At 68.6% G+C, this 13,077-nt stretch overlaps 3 protein-coding genes across 3 annotated transcripts in view; all 3 read right to left on the minus strand.

Annotated features, from left to right (window-relative positions):
* Window positions 1–1,319: 1,319 nt before the first annotated feature.
* Window positions 1,320–5,980, minus strand: SUOX (sulfite oxidase). The gene is given in 12 exon segments (XM_054187129.1): window positions 1,320–1,862; window positions 1,864–1,995; window positions 1,997–2,150; window positions 2,152–2,342; window positions 2,344–2,523; window positions 2,526–2,594; window positions 2,596–2,847; window positions 2,849–2,878; window positions 3,517–3,600; window positions 3,602–3,665; window positions 3,754–3,796; window positions 5,884–5,980. Coding segments are annotated over 11 exon segments (1,611 nt in total). The 5' UTR covers window positions 3,786–3,796; window positions 5,884–5,980; the 3' UTR covers window positions 1,320–1,439.
* Window positions 5,981–6,185: 205 nt separating this feature from the next.
* Window positions 6,186–12,708, minus strand: RAB5B (RAB5B, member RAS oncogene family). The gene is made up of 6 exons (XM_054187164.1): window positions 12,606–12,708; window positions 7,698–7,972; window positions 7,334–7,485; window positions 7,019–7,141; window positions 6,802–6,895; window positions 6,186–6,533 (listed from the first exon to the last, which is right to left on the minus strand). The coding sequence occupies exons 2-6, from the start codon at window positions 7,858–7,860 to the stop codon at window positions 6,418–6,420; spliced, it is 648 nt and encodes a 215-aa protein (XP_054043139.1). The 5' UTR covers window positions 7,861–7,972; window positions 12,606–12,708; the 3' UTR covers window positions 6,186–6,417.
* DGKA (diacylglycerol kinase alpha) overlaps window positions 12,659–13,077 on the minus strand; it is a 6,618-nt gene continuing 6,199 nt past the window's right edge. The window contains 1 exon segment of the mRNA XM_054187098.1: window positions 12,659–12,672. Within this exon segment, the coding sequence (XP_054043073.1) occupies window positions 12,659–12,672 (14 nt within the window).

Below are 13,077 nucleotides of genomic sequence, written 5' to 3' on the forward strand. Positions count from 1 at the left end.
GGGGGGGGGCTCAGGGGCTCGGCGGCGGCGGCGGCTCCATCGGCGGCGGCTTCACCTGAGGAGGGCCCGGGCCCCCCCGCCCGCCCCGAGCCACTTCCGGCCCCCGCGCGCAGCCAGGCCGCGCAGCCGAGCGCCGACGCCCTCGAGCCGCCGGGAGGGGGGCGCCGCGGCCGCCATGGGCCGGCAGGGGGGGGGGCTCAGCCGAGCGCCGGCGCATCGAGTGGCCGCCGGCTGCCCAGGGGCGGGCAGCGGAGCGCCGAGCGGGGGAGGGGAGGGGGAGGGAGCGCCGAGGGCATCGATGGAGAGAGGAGGGGGCTTGTGCGGGGGCGGCGATCGATAGCCAGTAATCGATAGCCGATAATCGATAACCGATAACGGATACGGCCGGGACGGGCTCACGGACAGCAGCGACCACGCACTGAGAGGTACCGGGCCCCGTGATGGTCGCCCCGGGGGTCCCGGTACCGGGGGCGGGCCGTGTGTGGGGCCGGGGGTCTCCTCGAGGCCGAGCCGGAGGGTCGGGGGGGCTGGGGGGGCCGGAGAGGGGGCATAGGGAGGCTGTAGGGTCATGGCATGGATCCCATAGGGCCAGGGGGGTCCCATAGGGCCAGGGGTTATATAGGGTCAGGGGCTGCCATAAGGTCAGGGGTTATTTAGGGTCCCATAGGGTCCCAGAGTTCCATAGGGCCAGGGGTTACATAGGGTCAGGGGGTCCCACAGGGTCAAGGGGTCCCATAGGATCAGGGGGTCCCATAGGATCGGGGGGTTATATAGGGTCCCAGGGTCCCATGGGGTCAGGGGTTATTTAGGGTCCCATGGGGTCAGGGGTTATATAGGGTCAGGGTGTCCTACAGGGTCAGGGGGTCCCATAGGATCAGGGGGTTATATAGGGTCCCATAGGGTCAAAGGGTCCCATAGGATCAGGGGGTCTCATAGGGTCAAGGGGCTATATAGGGTCCCATAAGGTCTCATAAGGTCCCTGCGCCCCGTAGGGTCAGGGGTTATTTAGGGTCCCATAAGGTCCCAGGGTCCCATAGGGTCAGGGGGTCCCAGGGTCCCATAGGGTCAGGGGTTATATAGGGTCAGGGGGTCCCGTAGGGTCCCTTAGAGTCCCAGAGTTCCCTAGGGCCAGGGGGTCCCATAGGGTCAGGAGTTCTATAGGGTCAGGGGTCCCATAGTGTCCCAGGCTCACCTGGGGACAGAGGTCTGGGGGGGCCGTGGGGGTCCACTGGGGCCACCCCCCTGTCGTGTGTGTGTGTCCCCCCGTCCCCCCCCCGCCCCGTCCCGCTGCCCTGGCGCTGCCCCAGGAAACCACTGCGTCCATAAAACTGCGCAATCTTTATGGAGCCACTTTCACACGTCGGGGGCTGTAAAAAAAAGCTGCGACCTTTGAGCTGCCACCGGCGATCGAGCTGGGGAGTGCGGTGCCGCGGTGCCGGTCAGCGGGTGACGGTGACGCGGACGCGGTGCCAGGCGTTGCTGAGGACCCCGCGCAGGTTCCAGATGGGCGCCACGCTGTCGGGCTGCACGTTGTAACTGCCGTCCACCGCCTTGCAGACGATCTCCAGCTCGGCCCCCGCCGCCACCGGCGCCTGAAGCTCCCACAGCGCCCAAGCCCAGGCTCGGCCCGGCACCGGCCGCTCGCCCCCCAACCGGGCCACCCGCCAGGTCCGGCCGCCGTCCAGCGAGACGTCCACCCGCACCACCTCCCGCCCGCCGCCGCTCCAGGCGTAGCCCTTCACCGTCAGCTCCCCCGCCGGCACCGCCGCACCGGGCGGCGGGTGGGTGATGGCCGACTGCACCGGCAGCTCCTGGATGGCGGGCGCCGCCGTGAAATCCACCGTGTCCCAGTCCACGCAGGGGGGAGAAGCCCTTGTAGTCGTTCTGTTGCCAGTGGCTGGGGCTCTCGGCCGGGCTGACGGCCACCCGCCGCAGCCACTTGACGCTGCGGGCGCCCACCACGCCGGGCACCACCACGCGCAGGGGGAAGCCGTGGGTCGCGGGGCAGCTCCTGCCCGTTCATCTCGTAGGCCAGCAGCACGTCGGCCGCCGGGCTGACGGCACGGCCGTAAGGGATGGACGCCCCGTAGGGAGCCCCCCCGACGTCGGTGTCCAGCCCCTCGAAGCAGACGTGCCACTCGCCCCTCCCGCTCCTCGCCGAAGCCGGCGTGCAGCAGCACGTCCCGCAGCCGCACGCCCCCCCAGCGCGCCGTGCCGATGGCCCCGATGCCCCACGCCAGCCCCTTGACGGGGCGGACGCGGCTCATCTCGGTCCGCCGGTTGCCGGCGCACTGCAGGGTGGCCGTCACCTCGTGTTTGGGGAAGCGGCTGCGCAGCTCGGGCCAGCGACAGCGTCACCCCCCGGCCCCCTGGCCCCTCCACCCGCAGCCGGTAGGTGCCGGGATCCACCAGCGGCACCGGGAGGTGGTTGCGGGTGAAGAAGAGCTCGTTGGGCGTCAGGAAGCGCTCGCCCAGCAGCTCGGCCGGCGGCTCGGCGTTGAGAGGGCTTCTGGCTGTTGACGCGCAAGCCCTGGGTGCCGGGGGGGGTCCCCGGCGAAGGGGTCCTGGGCAGTGGCGGGGGCCGGCGCCCCCTCCCTCGGGGCTCAGCTCCCCCACCTTGTACTCCCGCAGCAGCTCCAGGACGTGGGGCTGGTTGTGGACGGCGTAAAGGGCCCAAAAGGGCTCCAGGGCCCCCCCGGCTGCCAGCAGCAGCTTCTCGGCCCCCCCGGGGTGCAGCTCCACGAAGTCGGTGACGTCGAAGACCTCGGTGCCGTGGGTGACCCAGACGCGGTCCTGGGGGGAGCGGTGCCGCCCCACCTCCTCCCGCGTGTACCGGGGGTACTGGGGGGGCGAGGGGGGCCTGGGCCGCCTGGGCGACCTGCGGGGGGGGGGATGACCCCAGCCCCGTCAGCCGCACCCCAGGGCCCCCGACCCGGGGGTGTCCCCATCACCCCCCGCCAGGACTTCGGGCTGTCCTCCCAAAAGCCTCCCCCCGGTGCGGTGACCCATAGCTGGGGGGGACACGTGGCACCCCCTGCCCCCCCCCCCGGCTGGACCCCACTGGCGCCATCCCAGAGAAGGACCATGGCGGGGGGGGTCCTGGTGCTGCCCCCCCCTCCCCGGGACTCAGCCCCCCCCGGGATCCAGCCCCCCCAGTGCCCCCATCCTAAAGGGACCCAGAGGGTATCCACCCCCCGGGAGGGTCCGGGCATCCCGGTGCTGTCCACCCCCGCCGAGATCCAGCCCCCCCCAGCCCCCGTACAACACCCCTGGGCCCCCACCGTCCCAGTGCTGCCCCCCCCACCCCATGACTCAGCCCCCCGGTGCCCCCATCCCAAAGGGACCCGGGGGGTGTCCACCGTCCCCCCAGAGGGTCCGGGCATCCCGGTGCTGCCCTCCGGGGACTCAGACACCACCACCCCCCGCCCGGTACCGAGCCCCCCACCGTCACGGTGCTTCTCACCCCCGCCCCGGTGCCGCCCCCCCCCCCGCCCCCCCTCGCTCCGCTCCGCTCACCCGCCGCCGCCGCTCTCCGTAGGCCAGGACGGCCCCGAGGCCCAGCAACGCCGCCAGCACCGGCGCCGCCCCCGGGCGTCCCCCCCGCGGCCGGGCTACTAGGGGGCAACCGGGAGCAGCCCCGACGGGGCAGCGGCAGCGCCGGGAGCCTGCGGGGAGAGCGAAGCTGGGACCGGGGCGGGGGGGGGGGGGGAGGTACCGGGGGTCCCCGGGGAGCCCCGACGGGGCGGCTCCTACCTGCGGCCGGCGACGGCTCGGAGCAGCAGCATCGCGGCGGCACCTGGGCGGGAGAGAGGGGCTGGGGCGGGCACCGGGAACCGGCCCCGTTACTGGGCACCGGCACCGGCCACGGGGGAGCCCCCGCGGCCCCGGGGCAAGCGGGTACTGAGGGACCCGCGCGGGGCATCCCCCCCCATCGCTTCGTTACCCCCCCCCAGCCCCGGCCCGGGCCCGGTCCGTCCCGCCGCGCACCTGCGTTACGGCTCCGGTAGCGCGATAGCCCGCTCGGCTCTGCCCCTTTAAGAGAGGGGCGGTGGGCGTGGCCTCGGGGGACGAGCCCTTTGGCCACGCCCTCTCCTGGGTCCGGAGGGGCGACGTGGGCGTGGCCTCCGCGCGGTGGGGTCCGCTTAAAGGGGCATCACGGGGTGGGGGGAGCGGGCGCGCTTAAAGGGGCAACGCCGAGGAGATTTAAAGGGCCAGCGCAGCCAGCGGGTGGGCGACCGGGATCGGAGCCGTTCCTCCCCCAACCCCCACCCGGGGCGAGCGGCGGGCGCCAGCCGGTGGTCACCGCCCAGCTGGTGGCTGCGATAACCGTTATCGGGGCAGGGCTGGGGCTTGGCCAGCTGCTGTTGGCAAGCGGTGGCCAAACAAGTCGTGTGTGTCCCCCCGCCCCCCCCGCCCCGCCCCCAGATCCCGCCCCCAGATCCCGCCCTGAGCACACACACGGGGGCGGGTTGTTTTTCCTTCCTTTTTGTTTGTTTTGGTTTTTTTTGTTGGTTTTTTTTTTTTGGTTGGTTTTTTTTTTTTACTTACATTAAATACATCGGTAAATCAGCGGGTTGGCGTTCTGTTACCATGATTGTTATTTAAATGCGAGGGAGGGGCTTTCTCCAAGAAAAAAAAAAAAAACAAAAAAAAAAAAAACAACAAACACAAACCCCAAAAATAAAATAATAATAATTATCAGAAAAGAAACAGAAGAAAAAGGAAAAAAAAGAAAAAGAGTGAGAAAAGCCGCAGTGTCCTCATTTGGTCCAGGGTTTGGTCCAGAAGATGGCCGGGGGGGGGGGGGTTGGGGGGGGGGGGGAAATGGGGTCCCCAGCCCCGGTTCAATACATGTCACCCACTTGGGGGGGCTGCAGCAGCCGGCCCCCGGCACAAGAGGGGACCCAACCGTTGCCCAGCCCGTGGCACCGTCCCCGGGGGGGTCCCTGGTGGGGGGTGGTTCATGTGCCTGGGGGCTCTGCCCCTGCCGGGGGGGGGGGGAGGGGGGGCTTCATACGAGACGGGTCCCTCCGCCCCACAGCCACGGGAGCGAGTGGGTCCCACGCTGACCCACGGCCGGGAGGAGGGGGCTGCCCAAAGTACACCCCCCCCTCCCCTCCCCAAGCAGGACCCCCCCCGGGGAGAGCGAGGAGCTCCCAGGGGGGCACTGCCCTCTGCAGACGCGTCCCCCATGGGGGTGTCCCTGCTCTGGGGTGTCCCCTGGCCCCCCACAAGCAGCACCTGGGGCGGGGGGGGGGTGCCACCCGCCTCCCCCTGCAGAGGAGTGTGTGGGGGGGGGGGTCTCCGCTGCTGGGACCCACCGACGGCACCTGGTGACGCCCCGACTGTCCCCAGTGCGGCCGAGGGTTTCTCCAGCCGAGAAAACTCCTTGGAGGGGGTGGGGGGGGGGGGAAAGCAGAAACACAACGGGGTCAGTGCCGTGTCCCTCTGTGTCCCTGTCCCCCCCCCAGGAAAAAATAACCAACCAAGGTGCATCTTAACGGGACATTTCCAGGCCTAAAGTGCAAACCAGAGACACCCCCGTGGGGACGGGGACAACCGGCGTGAGGATCAGCAAGGTGGTGGTGGTGGGGGGGTGTGGTGTGGGGAAGGGTCCCAGCGATGGGTGCTGGGGGGCCGGCAGTCACCCTGTATGGTCGTTGTCCCCCCCCCCGCCCCCGACTAAAAAGCCCCCAGGCACTTCCAATCCTCCGGCAAAAAAAAAAAAAAAAAAAAAAAAAAGAAAAAGGCCACCTTGGAAGAAACGAAGGACACTGCAGCTTTCCTGCCCCCCCCCCCACCCCCCCCGGCAGCCGAACAGAAGAAAGAGGGAGGCGGGGGGAGAAAACCAAAATCAAAACGAAGAAGAAATCCATGACAGACCCCTCGGAAAAATCCCGCGTTTCTGGAGGTCTCTGGTTCCAGCTGGTTCGTCCCCAACGTGGAGCCACGAGGCCGATGCCGCCGCCGCCGCCGGTCTCTCCCCGCGAGGAAAGACGTTAACGGGACCCGGGGTTTGCCAAAGCAGAGGGGGAGGAGGGAGAGGGAGGAAAATGGAGGGAGAAAAATCAGAATATTAGGTCGCTGTTTGCACCTATAATACAAAGTGAAGAAGAGTTTGTTGGTTTTTGTTGGTTTTCTTTCTTTTTTTTTTTTTTTTTTTTTTTCTTTTTTTTTTCTCTCTCTCTCTCTTTTTCGGAAGTTAAGTCCCCGGCTGCTCTCGTTCCACTGCCGTCGGGATGGTGGTCACGGGTGTCTGGTGGTGGTTTCGAAGCATTAAAAAGTGCAGTTAGAGGGAGCTCTCGGGAGGGGGTTGGGTTCAGACGGGGGCTCGGTGTGCCGTTACGGAGGTGAGGTGCGGACGGGGATGGAGGTTATATCTTAGCTCTTCCTCTGGCGCCGGCGGAGGCCGCCTTTTTAGTTGCTACAACACTGGCTCTTGTTCTGCTGGCTCTGCTCGTGCAGGTCCACCCCTCTGCTCCTGCCGGCCGCGCCGCTCGTGCTCTGGGGCTCGCTCTTTGGCAGCTTCTTGGCTGGAGGAGGGGAGGGGAAAAGAGGGGATGGGGGTGGGGGCAGCACACGGAGACCCCGAAACCAATCCCGAAGCCATCCCCGGCTGCGGCCGCCCAGCGGTTTCCCCTCCGATGACCCGGTGCTGAGCCCCGGTAGTGGCACCGCAGCCCGTGAGCGCCACCGGTGCCGGGCCAGGAGGAGCCGCGTTCAGCGGAGGGAGCGGGACAGGCACCGTCTGCGTCCCCCCCACCCCCCCGGCCCCCCCCCCTGCCGCTCCCCCAGCCTCACCGATGGCCAAGAAGAGGTCGTTCACATTCATCGCTGTCTTGGCCGACGTCTCCATGAACAACAGGCTGTTGTCATCTGCGTAGGCTTGAGCCTCCTGCCGGAGACGCCAGCGGCTGGGTGAGGGTCCGCAGCCGAAGCCCCGGCAGCGCCAAAGCCAGGGTGTGGGGAGGGATGGGGACAGGCCGGGGTGGGGGGCTCACCCCGACCCCACACTTACTTCATATTCCACCATGCGTTTGCTGGCCAGGTCAGCCTTGTTGCCGGCCAGGGCGATGACGATGCTGGGGCTGGCTTGTCTCTGCAGCTCCTTCACCCATGTCTTCGCCCGCGCAAACGTTTCCTAGGAGCAGAGGTGGGAACTCAAAGGCCGGTCCCACCGCTGGGCTGCAAGGTGGGCGGCTTAGAGGGACCCCCCGGCCACGGCGAGAGCCGCCGCCGGGAGACCCCACCCCCCACCCCCCCGCTGAGCCACGCCGGGGAGGTTAAACCACGGCGCCCGGCAGCCGAGGAGCGCGGCGGGGAGGGCTCCTACCTGGTTGGTGATATCATAGACCACGATGGCAGCTTGTGCCCCCCGGTAGTACATGGGGGCCAGACTGTGGTATCTCTCCTGGCCGGCCGTATCCCAGATCTCAAACTTTACCGTTGTGTCGTCCAGGCAGACGGATTGTGTAAGGAACGCCGCTGGCGGGAGGGGGAAAAAAAAAAAAAAAAACACAAAAAAACAAACATCGTCAGCATTGCAGCGGCCGCCCCCGCCACAGGCAGGGACCCGACGGGCAGCGGGGAACCCTCCCTGCACCCCGAGACGGGATGAGGACCTGGGGGCGCAGCCCGACCCCGCAGCCGTGCGCCATTAATCGAGCCCGTTCGCGGAGCTCATCGGCCCGACTCACCGCCAATGGTGCTCTCCTGGTACTCGTGGAACTGGCCCTTGACGAAGCGCAGCACCAGGCTGGATTTCCCCACCGCCGACTCGCCCAGCAGCACCAGCTTGAACTGACAGATTTTACTGGCTTGGGACTGCCCGTTCGGCCTGGCGGCTCCTCGGCTGGTCATGGCCTGGGTGCTGCTGGCGCCGCGCGCCCTGCGAACCGGAGAGCCGGGAAGGCACCGAGGCGGCCGCGCGGGCAGGGGCTGGATGCAGGGTGCTGGCCTCGGCTCCGCTGTCCTGGGAGGAAAGAAGAAAGCCGTCAGCACGCCGGACACGCACGGCACAACGTCCCCAGGTGTATCCCCCCTGCCAGCACCGTGTCACGGCCATGGAGACACGCTCTGCCCAGCCTCGGCCGGCAAAACTCTTCCTGCCTCAAGCCAGAAGACGTTCCCCGTTCCGGGGTCGTTCCGCGGGGTCTCTCCCCCCACGCTGGGGTCCTTCCCAGCCACGTGGCACAGACCCGCCGGCCATGGCTCCACTTTCCGAGCCTTTATTCCCAAGGGATTTCACCCGAGCGGCAAATGGGTGGGAAGGAGCTAATCCCAGAGCCGGGCAGGCGGGATGTCGGCGGCCGCGGAGGCTGGGAGTGAGTCAGCATCCTCCGGCTCCCGGGACGGGACACCGGGTCGGCCGGAGAGTGAGGGGCTCCGGGCCTGGGCTGCTCCGGTGGCGTCTCCCGGCTGCTGCATAAACACCGGGTCTGGCTGCCTCCCCGCCGGGAGGGGCTGGGAACAAACCTCAGCCCCGGTTTAGGGGTTTTTTCCCCCCCCCGCCCCCATTTTTGCTTTGTTTTCCGCACGGGACAGGAGCAGCGGGATGAAGCTCTGACTGCATCCCCTGCACGGCCGCAGGCGCTTGCGATTGCTTGCGGAGCCAGCGGGATAGAGCTCGGCACATGGAATGACATGACGCGGCTCCTCGAAGCCTGAGGGGGTGGGCGCTGGGAGGGGGCACTGGGGAGAAGAGATAAAAACCGGGGGGGGGGGGGGGGGGGGGGGGGGTCACCGGGCAGCCGCACTTTCGGCTTCTGTTGTTGAAACACACACACCCCCCACCGCCAAAGAAAGCGGGAGAAAGTGGGATTTGTGTTTTTTCTTTCGGAGCTGATCTCGCTCTCCCGCGGAACGCTCCCCTCCCAAGGTTGCGGGGCCGCAGCAGAGATTTATCTGCGCCAGGAGGAGGAGGAGGAGGAGGAGGAGGAGGAGGAGGAGGAGGAGGAGGAGGAGGAGGAGGAGGAGGATCGCAGAGACCAGAACCAACAAGCGGAAAGTTGTTTGTTACCAGTTCCCCTTCCCCATCTGCCCGCAGACGTAAGCGGGGCTAACGCCGGACAAACCCGGCAGGAAACGCTGGCTAACCACCGTCCTCACGCGGCACGGACACGGACCCCGACCCCTCCGGGAGAAGGGGGATCGCCCCCGCCCGCCCCCCCAAAGCACGGCGGAGCCGAGGGCTCAGCCACAGCCTCGGCAGCATCCCGAGCGGGGCTCGGCACGGCACGGCACAGCTCGCCGGGAAGCAGCCGGCACAGCCCAAGCCGCCGGACTCCTGCCAGCTCTCCTTGGTTTGATGCAGACAGGCACCGGGAGAGCTCCTGGCAGGAGGAGGCCGGGCAGGGATGAAGTTCAGGACGGCTCCAGCCGAGCGTTACTCTCACGAGTTCACTGGCAAAGCTGAAGATTTTACAAGTATTTGAACTATTCTGAGCAGAAATCCCTGTCCCGGCGGCCACGCAGCCTGTGATAGGGCCAAGGCAGAGAGCTGGACCCGCTCCGGCGGCGGCGCCGGGGCACGACGCCCAGTTCGGATCCCAGCTGCACCCCCCCCAGCACCGGCCGCTGCCCGAACCCCTCGGCCTCCCCCCCGCCAGCGAGAGCAGCTCCTGAAACAGCATTGTGCAACTGCTGCTGGAATCCGCTCTGGGAGCGGATCCGCCTGCCCTCTCCCGCTCTGCTCTCCCTCTCCTTGCCCAGCGCGGCCCGGCGCCCGTCCCCTCCGCAGGCCGGGAGCGCCAGCCTTGGCCTCAGCCCGGCTCCCCTCTTCCCTGGGGTGACTTCCCTGCTGAAAGCCGCTCTTCTCACTCCCTGAGCTGCGCCCCGGTGCCGTTTCGGCAGCAGCCCGGGCTCCCGGCGGGCGCGGAGGTGGGGGGGCAATGGCACAGACCGGGGACGCGAGGCAGCAGCTCAGCCCGTGGGGACTCCGCTCCACCACCCGCTCGCCGGGGATTTACCACACCGGGTCCCGTCGTCCCACTCTGCAGCTTCAGACAGAGCCACCCGGCGAGAGCCCAGAACAGATTCTGTGTTTACGGGGGGGTGGGGGGGGCTGCCAGGACCCGCAGGTGAGCGGCGAGACCCCGACACAGAGAGGGACCAGCCGGGACCCCCGACCGCAGGGACCAGCAGCGGCTTCGCCGCCTGCCTGGCCTCACACTGCACCTCTCCGCTGGCAGCCGTCCGGCACGAGCCCCACATCACCTTTTCCAGGACCTCAGGAGCCACGTGGCCCATGGATCCCGGCCGCCTGCGGACCCCTGGCCCCGGCATCGTGTGGGTCTCCTCCTCCTCCAGGCGGCGAGGTGGGTGCTGCCCGGGGAGAGCTCTGTGTGGAGCAAACTCCCGGACGAAGCCATCGCCGCCCCCACGGAGCCATCGGCTGCTGGGAGCGCTGGGGTTTGCTGGCAAAACCAGCCCCGAGGTTTCGGCTGTTCTCACCCAACCCACCCACGTCTGGGGCTGGAGGGCTCCGTCCTTGTCCCCACCTCGCTCAGCGGGACCCCGAGGCACCACCAGCCCTGGAAGGAGCCGCTTCTCCTGCCCCGGAGCTGCTCCAGGACACACACACGGAAAACACAGCGGCCATGAAATCCCACCCACACCAGGGCTTCCTCGGAGGATTAAGGAAGACACAACCACCCCGATTCATCCTCCTTCCGACGAACCCAGGCTTCGGGGCATCCTCAGACCTCCGAGAAAACCACCTGCTCCCACCGGAACATCCCCACACCAGGTGAGAGCCGACTGTACATCCAGCCATAGGAGTCCGCAGCTATTTTTGGCGCGCTTTCATGTCACCAGCAATTACTCTTAGCTGCCGGTTGAGCAAGATTTACAGCGCGAATGGGCCAGCACCGACAGCTATGAGCCAGGCTACAAAAAAGCCCTCCGGGGACGAATCCACGGAGCCCCCGCGGGGGAAGGCGCCGAGGCCGCCCGGGTGAGCCGGGAGAAGGGGGCATCCTCCGCAGGGCAGGGTTGCGACAGCCCGTCTGGGCTAACCGCTTTCCTGTTGCCAGCGATACTTTTCCTATGTCCCAATCGCACTCGAGCAAGAGCCCCGAGGCGCACGGGGGCTCGGCCCGCCACCGATTCACCGGGGTTGGGGGGGGGGGGGGGGGTGTCCCGGTTATGGAGGGAGCCCGGCCTTCAGCAGCCTGAGCCGAGGGAGCTCCGGCTTGTGGAGCAAACCTGAGCTGGGAGACGCCACCGAGCATTCTACAAAGTCATCCCGCGGCTCTCCTCGTTAGGCGTCCCTTCTTCATGAAATCTTGCGATCTGACAGCCTGGACGAGACGTCGGGGAGCTCCCGTGGAGACCCGGCTCTCCCCCGAACCCGCACGGCGCGTGAACCCTCGCAACGACGCTGCCCGGGCTCTGGCCGTCGCCTGGCAGAGCCGGTTCTCAGCCCCGGCTGAGGGACGGGCTCCCCCCACGTTTCACCCGAGATAACGCCGGCACCACTCAAGGCCACTCCGGCAAAGCTTCCCAGGCCTCCAGGAGGGATCCGGGGGGTTCCGCTCCGGCGCTGAGCTACAGGTGCCCGGCACAAACCTGCCTGGACTCAAGGGCCGTGGGGGGGCCGGCGCTGCCGCAGGAGATTGCCCTTTGGAAGAGGAGCCAGGCGAGCGGCTGCTCGGGGAGGAGATCGCCGTTTATTGATCCTCTCCTACCACAGCACCGGCTGCCTCCATCTTGCCCCCATTGGGGCAGCTCCCGCTCCGGGCCGGCGGGTTTGGCACCGGCTGGGTCAGCCCCGACCGAGCTCCATGTGCCGGGGACAGGGACGGTGGCCCGACCTTCCTTGGGGTGGGCAAAGCCGCGGCCCAGGAGCCAACCCCACGGCCCGGCCAGCACCTCGGGCCGCCGGCAGCTTCCCCCCGAGGAGGGGGCGGCTCAGGGCACCAAAACACCGGGCAAAAGCCCCCGGGAAGCCCCAACGCCGGGGGAAGCCACGGCCCCGCGGTGGGTCCGGTGCGGAGATAGGTGGGAAAGCTGAGAACCGGGCAGAGGCGGGGGGAACGGGCAGCCCCGTAGGTAGAGCCGGGGCTTCTCCGGGAGCCTCACGCACACCACCGGGCCGGGGTCTCCGGGGGTGGGGGGAGGGGTCTCGGCCTCCGTCTCCGTGACACCCCCCCGGCCCCGCGATGTACCTGGGCCTCGCACGGGCAGACGCGAAGGCGGACGGCGGGTACCGGGACGAACCCGGCCACCGGCGGCCCCTCGGGCACCCCGACCCCCCCGCAGCACGGCCCGGTGACACGGCGGGGACACCCCCCACACACACCTCCCCCGGGGAGGCCCAGACCCCGCTCCACGGCCCGGGGCGGGGGGAGAACCAGACGCCGCGGCGGGGCCGCCCCACGGGGGAGCGATGGACCCTTACCCCCGCCCAGGCGCCGGCCTCCGCCCCCCCCGAGCCCCGGCCCAGCCCCGCCGAGCCCCGAGTCCCGCCCGGGCCTAGGCCCCCGCCACAGCCCCAGGCCCCCCCCCCCGGTCCCGGGCCCCAGCCCAACGCCCCCGGTGTCCCCTCGGTCCCGTCCCCGCCCCAGTGCCCCCCCCCCCCGACCCGCTCGGGCCCCCCCCGGTACCTCAGGCCCGGCCCGGCCCTCCCGTCGCGGCCCCCGAGCGCACAAACAGCCGCTCAACCAAACCCTCCTGGCGGAGGCGGGATTAAGAGGCAGTTCATCCAATCGGCGGTGGGCAGGCAGGCGGCGGGCACACCTCTTCCTCTCCGGCGGGGCCAATGGGAACAGAGCGGAGCCCGGCACCGCCTCGCCCCGCCCCAGAGAGCCAATCGGCGGTGGAGGAGAGGGCGGATGGGCAGCGCCTCGAGGCCAATGGAAGCGAAGGGAGCGGCCGGCCAATGGCCAGCCGGAACGTCCTGGAGAAGGCGGGGTTTGAAGTGAGTGACGGGGCGTGAGGCCAACGGGAAGCGCCGCAGCGCGAGGGGCTGCACCACCAACAAATAAGGTGACCCAAGGGGGAGGATCCCCGCCGCGGCAGGAGCCAATGGGAACGCCAGACGCTGCGGCGTCGCCCAATCACAGGGCAGAAGCCGCC

Source organism: Rissa tridactyla (assembly GCF_028500815.1).
Source record: "Rissa tridactyla isolate bRisTri1 chromosome 24 unlocalized genomic scaffold, bRisTri1.patW.cur.20221130 SUPER_24_unloc_1, whole genome shotgun sequence".
NCBI classification, from domain to species: Eukaryota; Metazoa; Chordata; class Aves; order Charadriiformes; family Laridae; genus Rissa; species Rissa tridactyla.

Excerpts from the sequence above, each read along its gene's own strand:
- RAB5B (XM_054187164.1), bottom strand. The coding sequence starts at position 7,860 with ATGACCAGCCGAGGAGCCGCCAGGCCGAACGGGCAGTCCCAAGCCAGT. Across the intron at positions 7,142-7,333 it reads TCTATGATATCACCAACCAG|GAAACGTTTGCGCGGGCGAA; the intron begins GTAGGAGCCCTC and ends CTCTGCTCCTAG. Across the intron at positions 6,896-7,018 it reads AACGCATGGTGGAATATGAA|GAGGCTCAAGCCTACGCAGA; the intron begins GTAAGTGTGGGG and ends CGTCTCCGGCAG.